Genomic DNA, 16870 nt, shown 5'->3' with positions numbered 1-16870 from the left:
CAGTGTGCATAGGAATTTGTTCATAGTTTTTTTTAAACTATAGTCCGACCCTCCAACGGGTCTGATAGACAGTGAACTTGCCCCGTTTAAAAAGTTTGAGGCCCCCTGCAGTAATGAATGATATTTCAGCTCATTCACTCACTACCATGAAGTCAGTTCTGGTTCACAGTGACCCTATAGGAGACTAGCGCTTTCTAAGAGTAGAAAACTTTGCCTTTCTCCCTTGGGAGCAGCTGGTGATTTTGAATTTCTGACCTTTCAGTTAGCCCAGCGGGTAACCACTACTACCCCATTAGGGCTCAGATATTCCAACTATGGTAGATGAGAAATTTCTCTCCTCGGTGTGCTTTAGATAAAAATTCACATAGCAAACTAGTTTTCCAATCAATATTTCACATACAAATTGATCCACAGCATTGGTTGAAATCGACTATGTCTGCACTCTCCCCATTGCTTGTCTGGGGATCCCCGTTTCTCTTCATCCACTCTGACTTTTCCTGCCTTCTCATCTTTTCTTTTGGGTAAATGTTGCCCTTGTGGTTTTATCAAAGGAGCACAGTCTTCCCAGGTTTTACTGTTTATTCTGCTGTCCCCATCTATCCACTGTTTGGCTGAGAGGTGACCTCTGGGAGTGTCTTTAGTTTCAAATTAGGGGGTTAGATTGCCTTAGGGCAGTATTTTTTTTAAATAAATACCTTTATTGGGGGCTCTTATCACAATCCATACATTCATCCATTGTGTCAAGCACATTCGTACATATGTTGCCATCATCCTTTTCAAAGCATTTTCTTTCCACTTGAGCCCTTGGTATCAGCTCCTCATTTTTCCTCCTCCCTCCTACACCTTCCCTCCCTCATGAATCCTTGATAAGTTATAATTATCATTTTCATATCTTACATTGTTAGAAGGCTGCTGGAAAGCTTTTTAAGACCCCAGAAGCTAGATTACATATTTCTTAATGGCAGGAACATTTATATATAATGTCCTTGAATCTCTGGGACCTGACAAAGGTGCTTTACTATGGCTGGTCGGCAGATAATATTTTTAGGAGAACAGAACATTCTCAGCCTGCATGTCATGATCACCAGAGCTATAGTCCTTACACACACGGTGGGTTTTCACTGTGCTTGACCACAGCCACGGGAAACATTTCTGCTTGACATTTTCTGAACAGCCGTTTCATACTCACTTATTAACCACTGTAATTGAGAGGAACATGACTATGGCAACTTCGTTAGGAAGAAGACGAGAACTAAAGACAAGTTCACTGCACAACTTGTATTTCTATAGAACTGTCAAACTTGTGTGCTTACAGATCAGGGAGCAGAGAAACATGAAGGGACAGGTCAGTCCTCTGGGCTTACTGACCAGGAGAAGGAGTTGTCCAGCAATGCCTTCCAAGCCTTTGCAGTAAGTAAATGGTTTCTGCTTGTCTGCTCAACTCTGAGAGGTCTGTCAGACATAAATATTTTCACAGTGGCTTTTTCAGTTCTAACTTTTGTTCTGTGATAACTCAAGAAATGAGTTTGGAGAAGTAAATTTAGCTTTAAAATGAAAATCATTTTAGAATTGGTTTTAAATATGATGAAAGGAGCAGGAGTAATTCAAACCATAATAATTTTATATTTTTTCACACATATTATTTTTAAGTGTTTTTAATTTAGATACATAAATAGATGATCAGCCTTCATTTAACTTTTCTAGTCAGTTTTTTCCTTTGAATACACTTTAAAATTGAACCCTAAAATTTTATTGTTAAGCCTTTTTTTCTAACATAAAAGAATGTACAAGAAAACCCTATTTGATCAGCTTACTAACATGTAAACAGAGGAACTTGGTAGTGGGATATTTAAAATAGAAATACTAGAAATTAAAATTGGGAATGACATTATTGCCTTCCTCCCCCCTCGGGCCTTCGTTAACATACCGAACCCACTGCTATCAAGTCACCCTGTACCTCACAGGATAATACATTGCAGTGTTAGAGTTTGATTCTTAGCAAGTAAATAGCCATAGTTTCTTTCCATAGACCTTCATATAGTAACTCCAGTTAAAAGGAGAAATGAGTATGTGTGGAAATAAATGAGATTGTTCAAAAAACTTAAGATACCTAATTTTGCTTGTGTCCTTTCTTTTTAAGGCTGGAAATTATGATACCTGCCTGCAACACCTTGCCTGCCTACAAGATATAAACAAAGATGATTATAAAATAATTCTGAATACTGCCGTAGCTGAGTTCTTTAAAAGTAACCAAACAACAACAGATAATTTGAGACAGACACTTAACCAGCTGAAGAATCAGGTGATCCACAAATGGATTTTGCTATAAAAATATTGTGATGTTCTTTAATATGTGAAATAAAAATAGTTAAGGAAAATAAGTGTGATTTCCTACCTGAAAAGATTTATTGATACTAAGTTTACTTGTATAAAATTATGTGAAGAAATGAAAGCTGATATGTTGTATACTTTTGTTCTCTGTTTCTCTTTTCATTTGAACAGAATCGATTAATATAGCAAATTTGGATGCTCCTCAGAGTTTGGAGGAAGAATTATAGTAAAAACAAATGAAGTTTAGCCGATGGCTGAAATATATTTTATCTGTAATTGCACAAATTTTGTTATTAATTATACCAAGCTGGTTTAGTATTTTGGATCCAGAGTTAAATAGAGGACACTCTGATATATGGTTTGGAGCTTCCATTAACCAGTGTTCTTTCTGTCTATAATAGCAACATTTCTCCCACCCTGGGACTACACTTGAGATTTCTGAAGTTGAATAACTACGATAACGATGGGATTGGCTAGCAGTCCTTTACTTCTTTCTGTGTGACCGGAGCCTGCACTAAGCACGCAGTAGACCACTTCTCACTTATTCTTCCCAGCAGCCCTGTAGGCATTGTAAATTTGTTCATTTTATCGATAGGAAAGCTGAGGCACAGGGAGCCTGTATAAATTGCCCAAAGACATACAACTCTTAAGTAGTAAGAACTACATTAACCCAGACTTGTTTGACTCAAGGTCCTATGCTTTTAATTACTGCTGCTTCATCTAAAGGATCTTGAGATGTTATTGAGCCTCTGCCGGTATTCATGAGCACCACTGTGGTATCACTGTAAAACTGTGTATAGTTGAGAAATAAGTGACCCCCATCAGGATCTTTATAAGTTTATGTAGAAATAAAGTAATTTTAAAGCCCTATTAAAATTCTCCAGAAAATGAAAATAATAACCAACATTTACTGAGTGCTTACTTAAAAGGCCAATTATCATTTAAGTGTTTTGTGCTTTATCTCATAGGATTATTATTATCTCAGTTTAAAAACTGAAGTCTGGGAAGTGTAATTTACTCAGCTAGTATGGAGAAGAGGTTTTGAACCAGACCTTGTATCTGTTTAATCTGTGCTTATAACCAACTTGGTCTTTGTAAACTTACATATCATGACATTGCATCATTATTAGCTATGACTTAATCTGTAGCTCCAAAATCAAAGGGAAGATACTATTTGCTGATGTGTAAAATGAGAGGGCTTCAAGAGTTCATGGAAAATGGAATTACCAAAAGATAATGAAATTTTCTGAAACAACTTATATATGTGCCCTATAATCCAACAGACATTTTTTGCCAAGACAGATGGATATGGCCATTGAGCCCAAGTTTAGCCGTAGAACTTTAGAATAAGAAGCTCCTACAAACTTCTTGTTAAGCCAAGAAAGAAAATTGTTTTAGTTCATTCTTTCACCAACCTTTCCTCTTATTAAAAATTGATTCAGTGTCCCCCAAGTGTCATCAACTCTTTAGTTTCCTAAAAATTTTTATACTTGTGCCTCTTCACTTTCTCTAAGTCATACTTATGCTTAAGGTCACATGTCCAGGCAAATATTTCATTACTATTTTATTTTATTCGGTTTAATGAATAGTTTTTATTCTGACTGAGGCAGTGATTGGATTATTTTATGGAATCAGAAATGGTACAAACTTATTCACATCAGAGGTTCAACTATTGTCAGTCTTAAATTGCTTAACCTCAAACTCCTCCATTTTCTAAGAATGAATCTCTTCTAGCTTATTCTCATGCCATTACATAACAAGCACCAAGGTGTCTTTCTTTGGGAATAGTCTTGTTTCTTTATTTAAGGAAATTATTTTTAATCCCTTGAAGACTTAATCACTTGAAGTACGCATAGTCTAAGCCACTCGGTCCACTTACTAACATTTGAACCCCTCCTGCCCAGCCTACCACATGAGTGATTGAAGTCTGCAGAGACTGATAACAAAGCTTGACGTGCAATGAATCTTCAGGTTCCTTGCGGTTAGCCAAGCCAAGGTTGTTAAGTCTGGGTGTATCATGGATATCAGCGTTGTTGTTAGGGGCCATTGCTTCTGTTCCAACTCGTGGCAACCCTGTGCAACAGAACAAAACACTGCCGGGTCTTGCGCCAGCCTCCCAACTGTGCCTACTCTTGGGCCCTAGTGGCAGCCCTGTGTCAGGCCGTCTCAGTGAGGCCCTCCTTTCTTGCTGCCACATTGTCAGTCTTTGAACAAGTTATTTACCGTTGCACAATACTCTATTATAGTGTTTGTTTTGACGAGGAAAAGTCAGTTTAAATACAGGTGAAACTCCTGTACTAACTTTCATGTGTTAAATGGGACTATGAAATGGTTGTGAAACTTGTTGAAAATTTAGAAGAATAGCATAGCACTACAGCTTACAAAAGTGATATACTAGGGAGGGAGGGGGAAATGAGTGATACTGGGGGTCAACAAGTAGGAAGAAAATGTTTTGAAAATTATAATGACAACATATGTATGTACAAAGGTGTTTGATACAATGGATGGATGGATGGATTGTGATAGCTATAAGAGTCCCTAATAAAATGACTTTAAAGAGAGAGATACTGATAGTCATTAACTGTCAAATATGAAGTATTAAACATGTTTTTCCTTTGGTATTGTGCATGTAAAGTTGCTAGTAAAGCTCATAAAGCCCTACTTTAACCACCATATGTGACCTAGGTGTTTTGTTGTTCATTATTTTTAAAAGTGTTCCGGTCTTTTTTAATGAAAATGAAAAGTAACCATTACTGGAGAATCAGAAAATACATGTCTTAGTCAAATAGTAATAAAAACAGGAATGATGATATTCTCCATATCCTTGAGGTGTATGAGCCCAAACCAAACACTGCATGCAGTCAATTCTGACTCATCGCGACCACGTGGGGCAGGGTAGAAATGGCTCGGTGGGTTTTTAAGACTGTATCTACTGGAGTAGATAGCCTTGTCTTTCTCCCACAGAGCAGCTGGTGGTTTCAAACCACTGACCTTGTGGTCAACAGCAGAATGTGTAACCACTATGCCACCAGGGCCCCTTTCTGGAGGTATATAGTTAAGATTCGATGAAATGTTCTCTATTAAAGGTTTAACTTATTAGCAGGCTTGGCACATAGTATATAGTTAGCGATTGTCCTTTAAATTTGACTGGATTTTTAGTAAAATGGAATTGAGCTATTCATTCTTGAAATTCAGGGAAAGCTTATTTGAGTTCTTTTCCGTTCGCCATAGAGCGCCGTATAGCTCCTGAGGCTGGGAGGCAGGAAGCCTACTCAGAAGTTCTATTGTCGCTTGAAACAAGGGCTGTGTCATCAGAGCCACAAGGCAGAGAACCACTCGTGCTGGGCAGTAGAGTGGGTTACTCTCAACACTTTAAACTCACTAGCTACTTCAAGGGAGAAAGATGTGGCTGTCTACCGCCGTAAAGATGTACAGTCTCAGTAACCCTGTGAACAGTTCTACTCTGCCCTGTAGTTACTATGAATCAGAATCAACTAGTCGACTGTAGCTTTGGTTTGGTTTTTGTTGTAGTTTTCTTTAATAGAGTCCTACCGTGAATGAAATGCTGCAGTGAAATGATTTGTAGTAATGAAAGTAGTTAAAATACGGGGGTACTAGAGAAGGTGGGGGAAGCCAGCAGAAGTGCTGCCCCACGTTCCTGTTTATTCCGATAGGTTCCTTCGCTATTGCTTTTTATTTCCTAACTGTTGTTCCAGCTAGTCCCTGTTGATTGTTTCCCAGGTGCACTCAGCCGTGGAAGAAATGGACGGACTGGACGATGTTGAGAACAGCATGTTGTATTACAATCAGGCAGTCATCCTGTACCACCTCCGGCAGTACACAGAAGCCATCTCAGTTGGCGAGAAACTGTACCAGTTCATAGAACCTTTTGGTATGTTATGTGTCAAGTCGTAAGTTCTTTGATACTTTTACCTCGACCATCCAAATCAGAAAATTAGACCTCGATAACTAAGGAGAGCAAAAACCTCCATTGTTTAATGGTTCAAAAATTAATTTTTCAATTTTAACTCAAATTTTCAAGTTAACTTGCTAGAAATGCTGGGTCTAATTGGAGGCTCTTGTCTATTTTTATTGTTACTTTTTCCTTTGCAGCTTTTAAACGCCACTTGCAGCTTAGTGAACTGAGGAAGGAACACTGTGGAATGTCAGGGGACTGAAAAGCGTTTCATTTTGTTTACAAACTGGCTGGAATTGTGGGTAATCATAAACTAGGCAGCACAACTACATACTATAGCTTTTTAGAAATCGTAACACAACTTACTATTTAGCCTCAGGGAAGCGTAGGAGGGCCAGGGACCAAAGAAGAGGGAGGAAAGCCATAGAATGAAGGCTGGGCAGGGAAATAGCTGTTAGGGGCTGGGAGGTTTTTGGTCTGTTCCTTTAGCTTTTTGTTTTTTTCTGAGTTCCAAGGGGAATTTTTATACCCATAATCCTAAACAAGTAATAAGCTTGAAGATTGATTATTGCTTTCAAACTGAAACATACGGATGGGCATTCCTGGTGATTTGCCAATGGCTGGTACTGCTGTGCTCATCCCAGGGCAGGGGCGGTGGCGGCTCCCTTTTGGAGCCTCAGAGAGCAGGAGAGCAGACCGTGGGCACCGAGGCCTGGCTCCCCTTTGCTGACCGCTAGTTGAGCAGTTGGTCCTTTGGTTCCCAGGAGTCACGTTCGTGGTTCTTCTTATCATTTTCTCAATCCTGAGAGCTGGTGGCCAGGCTAATGGGGCAAAGATGCCACCTCCTTCATTATAGCTCAAAACTAGAATTTTACTTTTAGGGTAGTACAGATGCATTTTTCTGTAAAACTGCCAGTATTGACGGTTTCAAGGGTCCCAGAACAGTTCAGGAAATTCTAATCATCTGTACTGTGGCTAAAGAGTGTTTTAAAAATCTAGGTAGCATTCTAGCCCACCCTTCTTTGGCAGTCACTATACGTGTTAACTTTCTTACCCGATTCTTCATGCACCATATTTATTGAGCATCACCAGTGGGCCAGGTGCTGTTGTGGAATCGGGATAACGCTGTGTACCGAAAAACCCCTTTGCTGGCAGTAAACATATATCCTATTGGGGGAGAGGAAGACCAGGGAAAAATTCCATTACCTTCCAATTCCCTTTTCCACAAACCTTTTGAAGTCCATTGAATTATGTCAGTGTTGTAAAGTAAAGCTAGAATTAGGCACGAGGACAAAGATTGACTGGGACTGGTATCTTTTGATAAGGTTGCCAGGGAAGACCTCTAATGAGATAGCTTTTGAAAAAAGGCCTGAATAAAGAGATGAACTGAGCCTTGCTACTCTTTAGAGGGGAGTGCAGTACAGCCAGAGGGAGTCGAGAATGCAAAAATCATAAAGTGAGGGTGCATTTGGTGTGTGAGAGGCCGTTATAAGCACACTGGTGCCACAGTAGTTGAAGCACTTGGCTGCTAATTGAAAGGTTGGTGGTTCGAACTCACCAACCACTCCACGGGAGGAATGTGGCAGTGTGTTTCTATAAAGATCACAGCCTTGGAAACCCTATGGGACATTTTCACCCTGTCCTCTAGGGGTGCACTATAAGTCTGCGTCAACTGGCTGCAGAGGGTTTGGTTTCTGGGGAGGGATGTTTTTGTATTTGAAGCTTGCACATCAGCTGAGTTCAGTGTAAATGGATTGGTGTGCTGCTGAGTAGGAGCAAGGATGGAAACAACATTTAGGAGATTTCTGAAACTTCTCTGTTCCTTGATTAGGGCAGCCTTGTAGATCTATTTTTCTTATATTTTATCATCATTTGGGAAAAGAAAGGAAAATATTCTGTGTCACAGCAGATCACTTTTCTTGTTTTCATTAGGTCCTTCTGACATGCTGCAATGCACGATGTTTTGCACAGACATGCATCTGTGTTATCAAATTGTTTGTTCTTTCCATCTCTGTGACTAGAAAGGAAGTTGATTTCATAGTCATAGATCTTCTTAGACAGGACCTTGGGAGAACACCTGATTTAGTCTCTGCCTTTAGGCAGGTAAAGAAGTCTCCCCATTTTACAGGTCAGACAGCTGGAGACTGGTAAGTTAAGCAATATGCAAACACCACACATCTAGTAAGTGGCGTTGGAAGGCCTGGGATCCTTCGTGGAAAGTAGTACTCTTCATTACCTGTGCTAGGGCTTGGTAGATGTTTTGCCAAAGGAAGTTTAGTTGCTGGAGTTTCTGAAATGAGGGCCCTTGAGATGCCTCGTAGAACAGCAGTGTTGTTTCATTCACGACTCTAGGTAATGTGCAGTGAGGAAAGGCATGGTTTTAGTCATGTTGTGTGGAGGGTAATCTGAATTGTTTGCTTCACTTCAAATTAATGACTTTTTCTCCTGTTTTGTTGTTGTCGTTGTTGTTCGTTTGTTTTGATTTTGTTTTTTGCCAGAAGAAAAATTTGCCCAAGCCGTCTGTTTTCTGCTTGTAGACCTGTACATATTAACTTACCAGGCCGAGAAAGCTCTGCATCTCCTTGCTGTGCTAGAAAAAATGATTTCGCAGGGAAGCAGTAACAAAAACGGGAAGAATGAGGTAAGTGCCCCAAGGTGATCAGACAGTTTCAAACTATGGTTGACATTCGTCCTTAGGAAAGTTTTATTGAGATATGATTCACCTACAGTAAAACTTGACGTTTTCAAGTGTGCAGTCAGTGGCTTTTGCGAGCCACAGAGTGGCGGAACCATCAAAAGAGAAGCCAAAAATGAAACCCTGGACCCACGAGAAGTCACTTCCCGTCCCTCACTGACATCCACTGGTCTGTTCTCATTCTCTGGAGTCTCCTTTTCTGGACATGTTATATAAAAGAGCACCCCATCCATCAGGTTCCTGAAGCTCAGCGTGGGCACGTGTGTGACGGACGGGCTTCACCATGTTCTGACGAGAGACTCGGTGCACACTAAGGCTACGTCCTGGGTCCCTTGGTTTTCTTATCTTGTACTCCTTGGTTGTTAATGGATGACCCCCTTTCCTTACTGTTTCTGCCCCTCCCTGCTTTCTTACAAAGGATCGTTAGTACCTTTACAGAAACAGATCGTTAGTACCTTTCTGCCTATAGAAGTTTGTGCTTGGAGTTTAAAATTAAAATAATATGACCCTAGTCAAGTCAACCTTTCTGAACCTCAGTTTTCTAAAATAATCATTTACAACTCATTTTAACAGCTTAAGGAATTTCATAGGATTCTTAAATATCATGTAATAAAGCATTTCCTTTTTACGTTCAGTTACTATATTTGATGATAAGTTCAACGGAACTTTGCTTGCAAAACATGGAACAGATTCTCTGCTAGTTATTAAGTTGACAATAATGAAACGCATTTCAAGGAATGACGGGTCTGTGGGAAGAAACAGATTGAAGAACATCTGTTGCTGAGAAGAAAGGAGGGAGGCTAGAGAATACAGGAGCTTAGAAGTCAAAGGAGAGGGTGTGACAGGCTCACTGTCCTGTTTTAGCATAAGAAAGCCCAGAGTGTGAGAGAGTGGCCTACTGGGATTATTTTCTGGTAATCGGCAGTGGATAGTACTTGTGCAATAGAAAGGAGATAAGTCACATAATGAAAAACTTTGAATTCTGGGGAATTTAGGACTGGATCCTGTTGGCATTGTTTATGCCAGCAAACTTTTAAAGAAGGAAATGACATCCTCTTATTCTGGGTTTTGCCTCAGTCTGGTCTGTACTTTTAAAACCTGCTCCATCGTTGGGCTCAGCTGTGAACTCCTCAACTAGAGTTACCTGTCACCCACTCCACACTACGGAGCCTGATACTCCAAGAGTGGGACGTAGGATTTTAAAACGTGAAGCTTCTCACCAGCTTAAGTTCTAATTTAAATTATTTCAATCGGCCAATTTTGTTTCACCACCCTACAGACTGGTAATAACACCAACAAAGATGGATCTAATCATAAAGCCGAGAGTGGAGCTCTGATAGAAGCTGCAAAATCAAAGATACATCAGGTGGGTAAATTTTAAAGGGGGATCATACGTCACATAGTTGTTCTTGTGAATGAGGAAACCATGTCATAGATCGGAGAGAGCAATACAGGCGTCCCTTGGGTTCTGCGTGGATTGATTCCAGGACACCCCTTCCCCTCCCTACAAAAATCAGATGTTCAGGTCTCTTGTTTTATAAAATGGCGTGATGTTTGCCTAAAGCCTGTGTACAACCTCCCGTGTATTCTGCCCTCGCGAGAGTGCTTGTGACACCTCGTAGACTGGAAATGCTGTGTACATGGCACTTTATGCTCGCGTTCTCAGCTTTCAAGGGCTTCTTTGACAGCTTAATTGCTCTTTTGAAACCGCCCCCAGGTTCTGTTAGCTTTGGACTCGTGTGATTCAGCAGCACATTTATATTTGACTTAAGATAGTAACATATGGTTTCTTGTCATTGCCCTATAAAATATTGTGAGGAGTAGTAGCCTCAATTAACAATAAAATCATTTGTAGAATTAAAAAATCCATTGTTGTTTTAGCCATTGGCCAGTAAGGCTTAGTAGGAATTTTGCTTGGAATGGAAGTTTAGATTTTAATCTAACATGCTTTTAGTATTTTAGAATGTATTCAAAGAGTACAGTAAAAATAAGATATGTAGGATCGCTTTGAACTTGCATTTGTAAGTAACTGTTAAAACTGTGTTGCAAATAGATTGAGTTTAATTTCCCTAACTGTATAGTAAATGCTTGAGCATTGTAAATTTATTGTACTTCTTATATACTAGCATTTTCCTTTGACAGTATAAAGTAAGAGCTTATATCCAAATGAAGTCCCTAAAGGCATGCAAAAGAGAAATCAAGTCAGTCATGAACACGGCTGGAAATGTAAGTTTCTTTTGAACTTTTATCTCATTTTATGATCTGTGGCTTTTATACCTTAACACTTTTATTAGGGGGATGAACAACAGAAAAGTGGGTGAAGGGAAACAGCAGTCAGTGTAAGACATGAAAAAGTAATAATAATCTATAAATTATCAAGGTTCATGAGGGAGGAAGGGAGGGTAGGCGAGATAGGGGGGGTGGGGGGGATGAGCTGATACCCAGGGCTCAAGTAGAAAGAAAATGTTTTTAAAATGATAATGGCACCATATGTACAAATGTGCTTGACACAATGGATGGATGGATGGATTGTGATAAGAGCTGTAAGAGCCCCCAGTAAAATGATTCTAAAAAAACAAACTTTTATTAGTAGGACTATTGGTACCTGTGGATTTTAAATAACTTATATTAGTCAAATGTTGTTAAGTGAAAGGTCAGCTATTTGAACCTACCAGCCGCTCAGTGTGAAAAAGATATGCCAGTCAGCTTCTGTAAATATTTGTGGCTTTGGAAACTGTAAGACCGTTGTACTCTGCATTGTGAGATCACTGAGTCAGACTCCATGGATTGGGTTTGGGTTTAGGTTACTGTAGTCTGCTACCAGATGTGTAAGCTTTGATATGATAGAGTTATGAAGTAGTGGTCATATTAAACAAAGTTTAAGATCAGGAAAGAGAGGTGTCAAGCTTGTATCCCTTTGTCATACTCAGTCTGTGCCGCACAAGGAATTGGAGAAGCTGAACTATATGAAGAAGGTGGCATTAAGATTGAGGGATGACTCTTTAACATCCTGAAATATGCATATGACACACCTGCCTTTCTAAAAATACAGAAGACCTGAACCACTTATTATTGAGGAAGATCAAAGGGTACAGCTTTCAGTATGGATCGTACTTTTTAACATGAAGAAGAGAAGTCACCACAACTGGACCAATAAATAACATCATGACCCGTGGAGAAAGGAGTGAAGTTGTCAAGGATTTCCTTTTACATGGAACCCCAGTCAGCAGTCATGACATGTTGAATGGCCATATCAGCTCCAAAAGATCTCGTACAAATGTTAAAAAGCCAAGACATCACTTTGAAGACTGAAGTGTGCATGACCCAAGCCCATGGTATTTTCAGTTGTCTCAGATGCATTCACAATTTGACAGTAAGGAAGACTAAAGAAGAATTGATGCCTTTGAATGATGATATTGCAAAAGATAGTGAATAGTCCATGTGTTGTTAGAAGAACAAACAAGTCTGCCTTGAAAGAGTTACAGCCAAAATCCGTCAGAAATAATGGTGAGTGTGTTAGTCTGGGATGACTAGAGAAACAAATTCATAGACACTCATATGTGTGTAAGAAAGAGCTTTATATCAAAGAGCAATTGAATATAGAGAAAACCACCCAGTCCAGATCAAGTCCATAAGTCAGGTAGTAGCCCATATGTCTGATACCAATCTATAAATTCCTCTTCAGACTCATGCAACACATGCAATGACGCCGAATGCAGGAACATCACAGGCCAGTGGGTGGAAAGTCTTGTGGATCCAGTGGTGGTAGAAGCATCTCAGCACTGGCAGGGGTCTCCAGCTCCCAGGGCTCTAGCATAGCTCCAAGTGTCTTGTCAGAAAGAATGTCTCACAGGGAGTAAGCATGTGTCCTGCCTCCAGGGAGCTCTTTTTCTCCTTAGTGCCTCCAAATGAGGTCATCCGGCGGTGACCTGTTTGACAGGCTAACCTCCACCCCGTCACCCTTCAGTCTCAAATTGACAGCAGATTATGTAACTACCACAGCGAGACTTCATCTAACAGTGTGTTGGACACGTTATCAGGAAAGACGAGTCCCTGGAAAAGGACATCATGCTTGGTAAAGTAGAGGGGCAGTGAAAAAGAGGAAGACCTTTAATAAGATGAACCGACACAGTGACTGCACTAGCAGGCTCAAACATAACATGGTCAGAGGGCGGCACAGAGCCCGGGAGTCAGAACAAACGCAATAGCTCCAAACAGCATGATCTCTGAATAGTGTGCTTAAGATATTATTACAGTTATCACTCAGGTTAAAAGCCAAAACCACCTTTTAAATGATTTGGACTTGACCTTCGTACCTTCAGTTTGCGTAGGGTTAGGGTCCTTAAGACAGAGCTCTGGTGGCGTTGTAAGTTTTATTCATTGGGCTGCCTCCTTGGGTGCCAACTGATGAGTCACCAAGTTGAACCCACTAGCCATTCTCTGACAGAAAAATCAGACTTTCTGCTCCTGTAAAGAGTTATAACCTCAGAAACCCACAGGGACAATTCTGCTCTGTCCTATAGGGTACCTATGAGTCAGAATCAACCCGATATACATCTCAAATTATAACTCAATCATATCTCAGAGACTTAGACAGTATTTTTCCCCCTCCCTTTCACTCCTTCCATCTCAACCCCTGCCATATAAAAGTATGCTTTAAGATGGTATAGGGAAGAAAAGGAGTCCGGGTTGTTCAGTGAATCAGCACTCAGCTGCTGACCAAGCGGTCGGCAGTTCAAGTCCAGCATGTAACAGGAAAGGCCTTGGAAGCCTCTGGGGTCAGTTCTACTCAGTCCTGAAGGGTTGCTTTGTTTTGGAATCAGCTTAAAAGCCACTCATTTTTGGATTTGATAGGAATCAAACAATGAGCTATCTTGAAAACTGATTAGAAGTATGAACTCTTGAGTCAGTAGAGTTTTAGTAGGAATAATTAGTGTAAATTGACCCTAAAAATCCTAGCCAGCAGCCTAAGGAGTCACTTAGTCATGGTGTGTGTGTGTGTGTGTGTGTGTGTGTGTGTGTGTGTGTGTGTGTGTAGAACAATTGTGGTCTAGACCTGAGGCGGTACCTTGAGGAGGCTAGGAGGGAAAAACCAGGTCATTTTGAAACCTTTAGGATTAAGTATATAATTCTTGCCTTAAAGGAGGTCATAAGGGAGAGACAAATAAAATAATTGTCGTGTAGTGTGTACTTATAACTGAGTCCGTGAGCGCTTGAGGAAGGAATACTGCCACCTGGAATAAGCCTTGAAAGACAGTGTTCCCGCAGTCCAGAAGAACTCTGAGGTGGATAGGGAGCAGAACAAAGAATGAACTGGGATTTAGAAGAATAGGAAGTTGCTTGATGCTAAGCTATAATTATTAAATAGGGAAGACAAGAATCCCAGATATCCTCCAAAGTAGATGTCTCATCCCCAGATGAGACATGCTTTTGTCCTATAGATAGGATCCTCCACCATGAGGACTCTTGGAAGTGAAAGATGGTCCAACATGATCTTTGTAATCAGATTAAGTCTCAAAAAGAATGTTTCCTGTTATAAGACTCTTGATATACAGAAAATAACAAATGCACTGGAGAGGTCAGAGAGCCCTGGTCCACTGCCCGTGTGACTGTAATACCTATGTATAGCCACTGCAGAAAGCACTGTGGTGCTACCTCAAACACCTGGGAATAGAAATAGCATCCCATCACCCCTCTCCTGGGTATTTACCCTAAAGTATAAGAGTCATAGCACGAGCAGACATGCACACCACAGTAGGTTCACACCAGCAAGAAGGTGGAAACCGCCTAAATGCCCACAAGTAGAGGAATGGGTGGTATATACAAATGACGGAGTACTGTGAACTTCTTGAAAAGAAAACAGTGACGAAACCATGAAGTGGATGACACAGATGGACCTGTAAAACACCCTGCTGACTGAAAGCAGTCAAGCCCACTGCTATCCGAAATAAGATGTTCTTACCAAAGGGAAAAGGCTTTGGAGATTGGGGGGCAGGGGCTGGGGAGGGAAGATAAAGCAACAGGGTAGACAGTGGACGGATGTTAACTTGGGTAAGGTGGAAGGTGGTAGTCCACCAGAAGAGAAACCATGGAGGGGGAAGGGCAAACTATAGGGGGCGCTGATGAGAAGCTTTAAACCTTTGAATACCAGATGATCTGAAATTAAACCTTAACCTAACTCACAATTTAGAAATTGAAAAAAAAGTAGCATCATTATACAATAACATCTTTTTTCTACTTGGAAAAGTATTTATTTCTATCTCTTTGGGTGCAAGTGAAGAACTATCTGTGTGCTAGAAATAGAGACAGTCGCCTGCTTCCTTAGGAGCATTAAAATCAAGGCCCCAGTTTATGCTGATTTAATTGCACTCCAGTGGTGTGACAGATGAATGCACACATACTTGATACTATACAGACTGTTCCTACATGTAGATGATGTATGTCTGGTTTTTTTAAGCTAGACTTGCAAGTCTTTTTATAAGCTGCTCTCCGACAGATTTCATTTTTTTTAGATTACAAGAGCAATGAAGAATAGAGACTGTAAGATTCGGTGTTGTATAATTTTAATGTTTTGTGACCGTGACTTACCTGATTTTGTTTATGCCAGGGAACACATGCCAAGTGTACAGTCGTACAGGTATGGTCTCGAATTAAGCCTAGGAAAACAGAATATAAGTAATTTGTGTTTTCTTTACAGTCTGCACCCTCTCTATTTCTTAAAAGCAATTTTGAGTACTTACGAGGCAATTACAGAAAAGCTGTGAAACTACTAAATAGTTCAAACATTGCTGAACATCCGGGATTCATGAAAACAGGTAAAAGAAAATTGTGAAATATTACTATTTATTTTCTAGATCTCTTACTTCTTGTTGCATGGTTTTCTCTCCAGACTTCTTCAGTGGAATTCGTTATAGTGGTTTATGCTAATTTTAATGGGAAGTCTTGATTTTTCTGCTGTAAAAATTTTTAACCTAACTACGTCGTCCATATTCAAACTTATAATGCTCTCCGTATGATAGCAAGGCTGTTCATATCCCCAGACTGTGATCAGAGGGCATCCACCAGAGGCTTAATCCCTGCAAATGGATTTGGGCTTCTGCAGTCATCCATAGCCTTCTGCAAGCCATGCTCTTCTTTGGATTTCATCATTTACTGTCCTTAGATGGCACAGGCTGGTGTGTGGACTTAGGTCACACTTCACTTGGATGGCTGCTTATTTGAAGACAGCCTTTACAACCCCAGATACTATTCTTTCTGATCCCTGGGCACCATCTAGTTTTTTCACCACACTTTGCACTATCACCCGCATCTTCAGTGATCTCTTCATGAGGGCGAGTATTGACAAGGACCATAATCATACGCTTTTAAGGCCCCAGATGCTACTTAACAAAGTAGGATGTTGAACATTAACTTTATGAGCTATGTTTTGCCAGTTGATTAAATTGACCCCAGGACTGTGTTCTTAAGCATCTTAGCCTAGTAAATTCATCCTGGACGTTGTTTGGATGCATCTAGGAAGCCTCCACAACGATACCCACCGTGTACGTCGTTGTACAGGAGAGGGCTTCAGAAAGTTTGTGGAACCCTCCAGTTCCCTTTCCCATCGGATGGAAACACTGGTCTGGGTGGTCATGAAAGGAGGGGAAAGAACATTGAAGCTGGCCCTCAGTGCTCTTGGAGCTCGGCTAGTTTCAAACAGGGTTAAAACCAAAAAAAAAGTTTGTGGAAAAATTCTGTTATCTTTAATTCTATTTTTCACCAGTTTTTGAAGCCCCTTCATATATAGATGTATAATAAAACTGATCTTAAAAGAAAAGAACTTAAATGAGGACCTAATATCGGGGGTTTAAGTGGAGAGAAAATGTTTTGAGAATGATGTACAAATGCGCTTTACACAATTGATGTGTGTATGGATTGCGATAACAGTT

At 40.3% G+C, this 16870-nt stretch overlaps 1 protein-coding gene and 1 non-coding gene across 2 annotated transcripts in view; both read left to right on the top strand.

Annotated features, from left to right (window-relative positions):
- The window catches only part of CNOT10 (CCR4-NOT transcription complex subunit 10), a 78173-nt gene that overhangs the window by 15561 nt on the left and 45742 nt on the right, over window positions 1-16870 (top strand). The window contains exons 2-8 of the mRNA XM_045297678.1: window positions 1316-1410; window positions 2141-2302; window positions 6073-6223; window positions 8746-8888; window positions 10222-10308; window positions 11085-11168; window positions 15640-15757. Of these exons, the coding sequence (XP_045153613.1) occupies window positions 1316-1410; window positions 2141-2302; window positions 6073-6223; window positions 8746-8888; window positions 10222-10308; window positions 11085-11168; window positions 15640-15757 (840 nt within the window). The remainder of the gene's footprint in view (window positions 1-1315; window positions 1411-2140; window positions 2303-6072; window positions 6224-8745; window positions 8889-10221; window positions 10309-11084; window positions 11169-15639; window positions 15758-16870) is intronic.
- On the top strand, window positions 16525-16643 carry LOC115872141. The gene has a single exon (XR_004047679.1). It is a non-coding gene; the product is annotated as a small nucleolar RNA SNORA61 (small nucleolar RNA).

Source organism: Echinops telfairi, unplaced genomic scaffold, assembly GCF_000313985.2.
Source record: "Echinops telfairi isolate 266 unplaced genomic scaffold, ASM31398v2 ScPeMD7_7420;HRSCAF=8458, whole genome shotgun sequence".
Lineage (NCBI taxonomy): Eukaryota > Metazoa > Chordata > Mammalia > Afrosoricida > Tenrecidae > Echinops > Echinops telfairi.
This window is presented reverse-complemented; position numbering and strand designations above follow the sequence as displayed.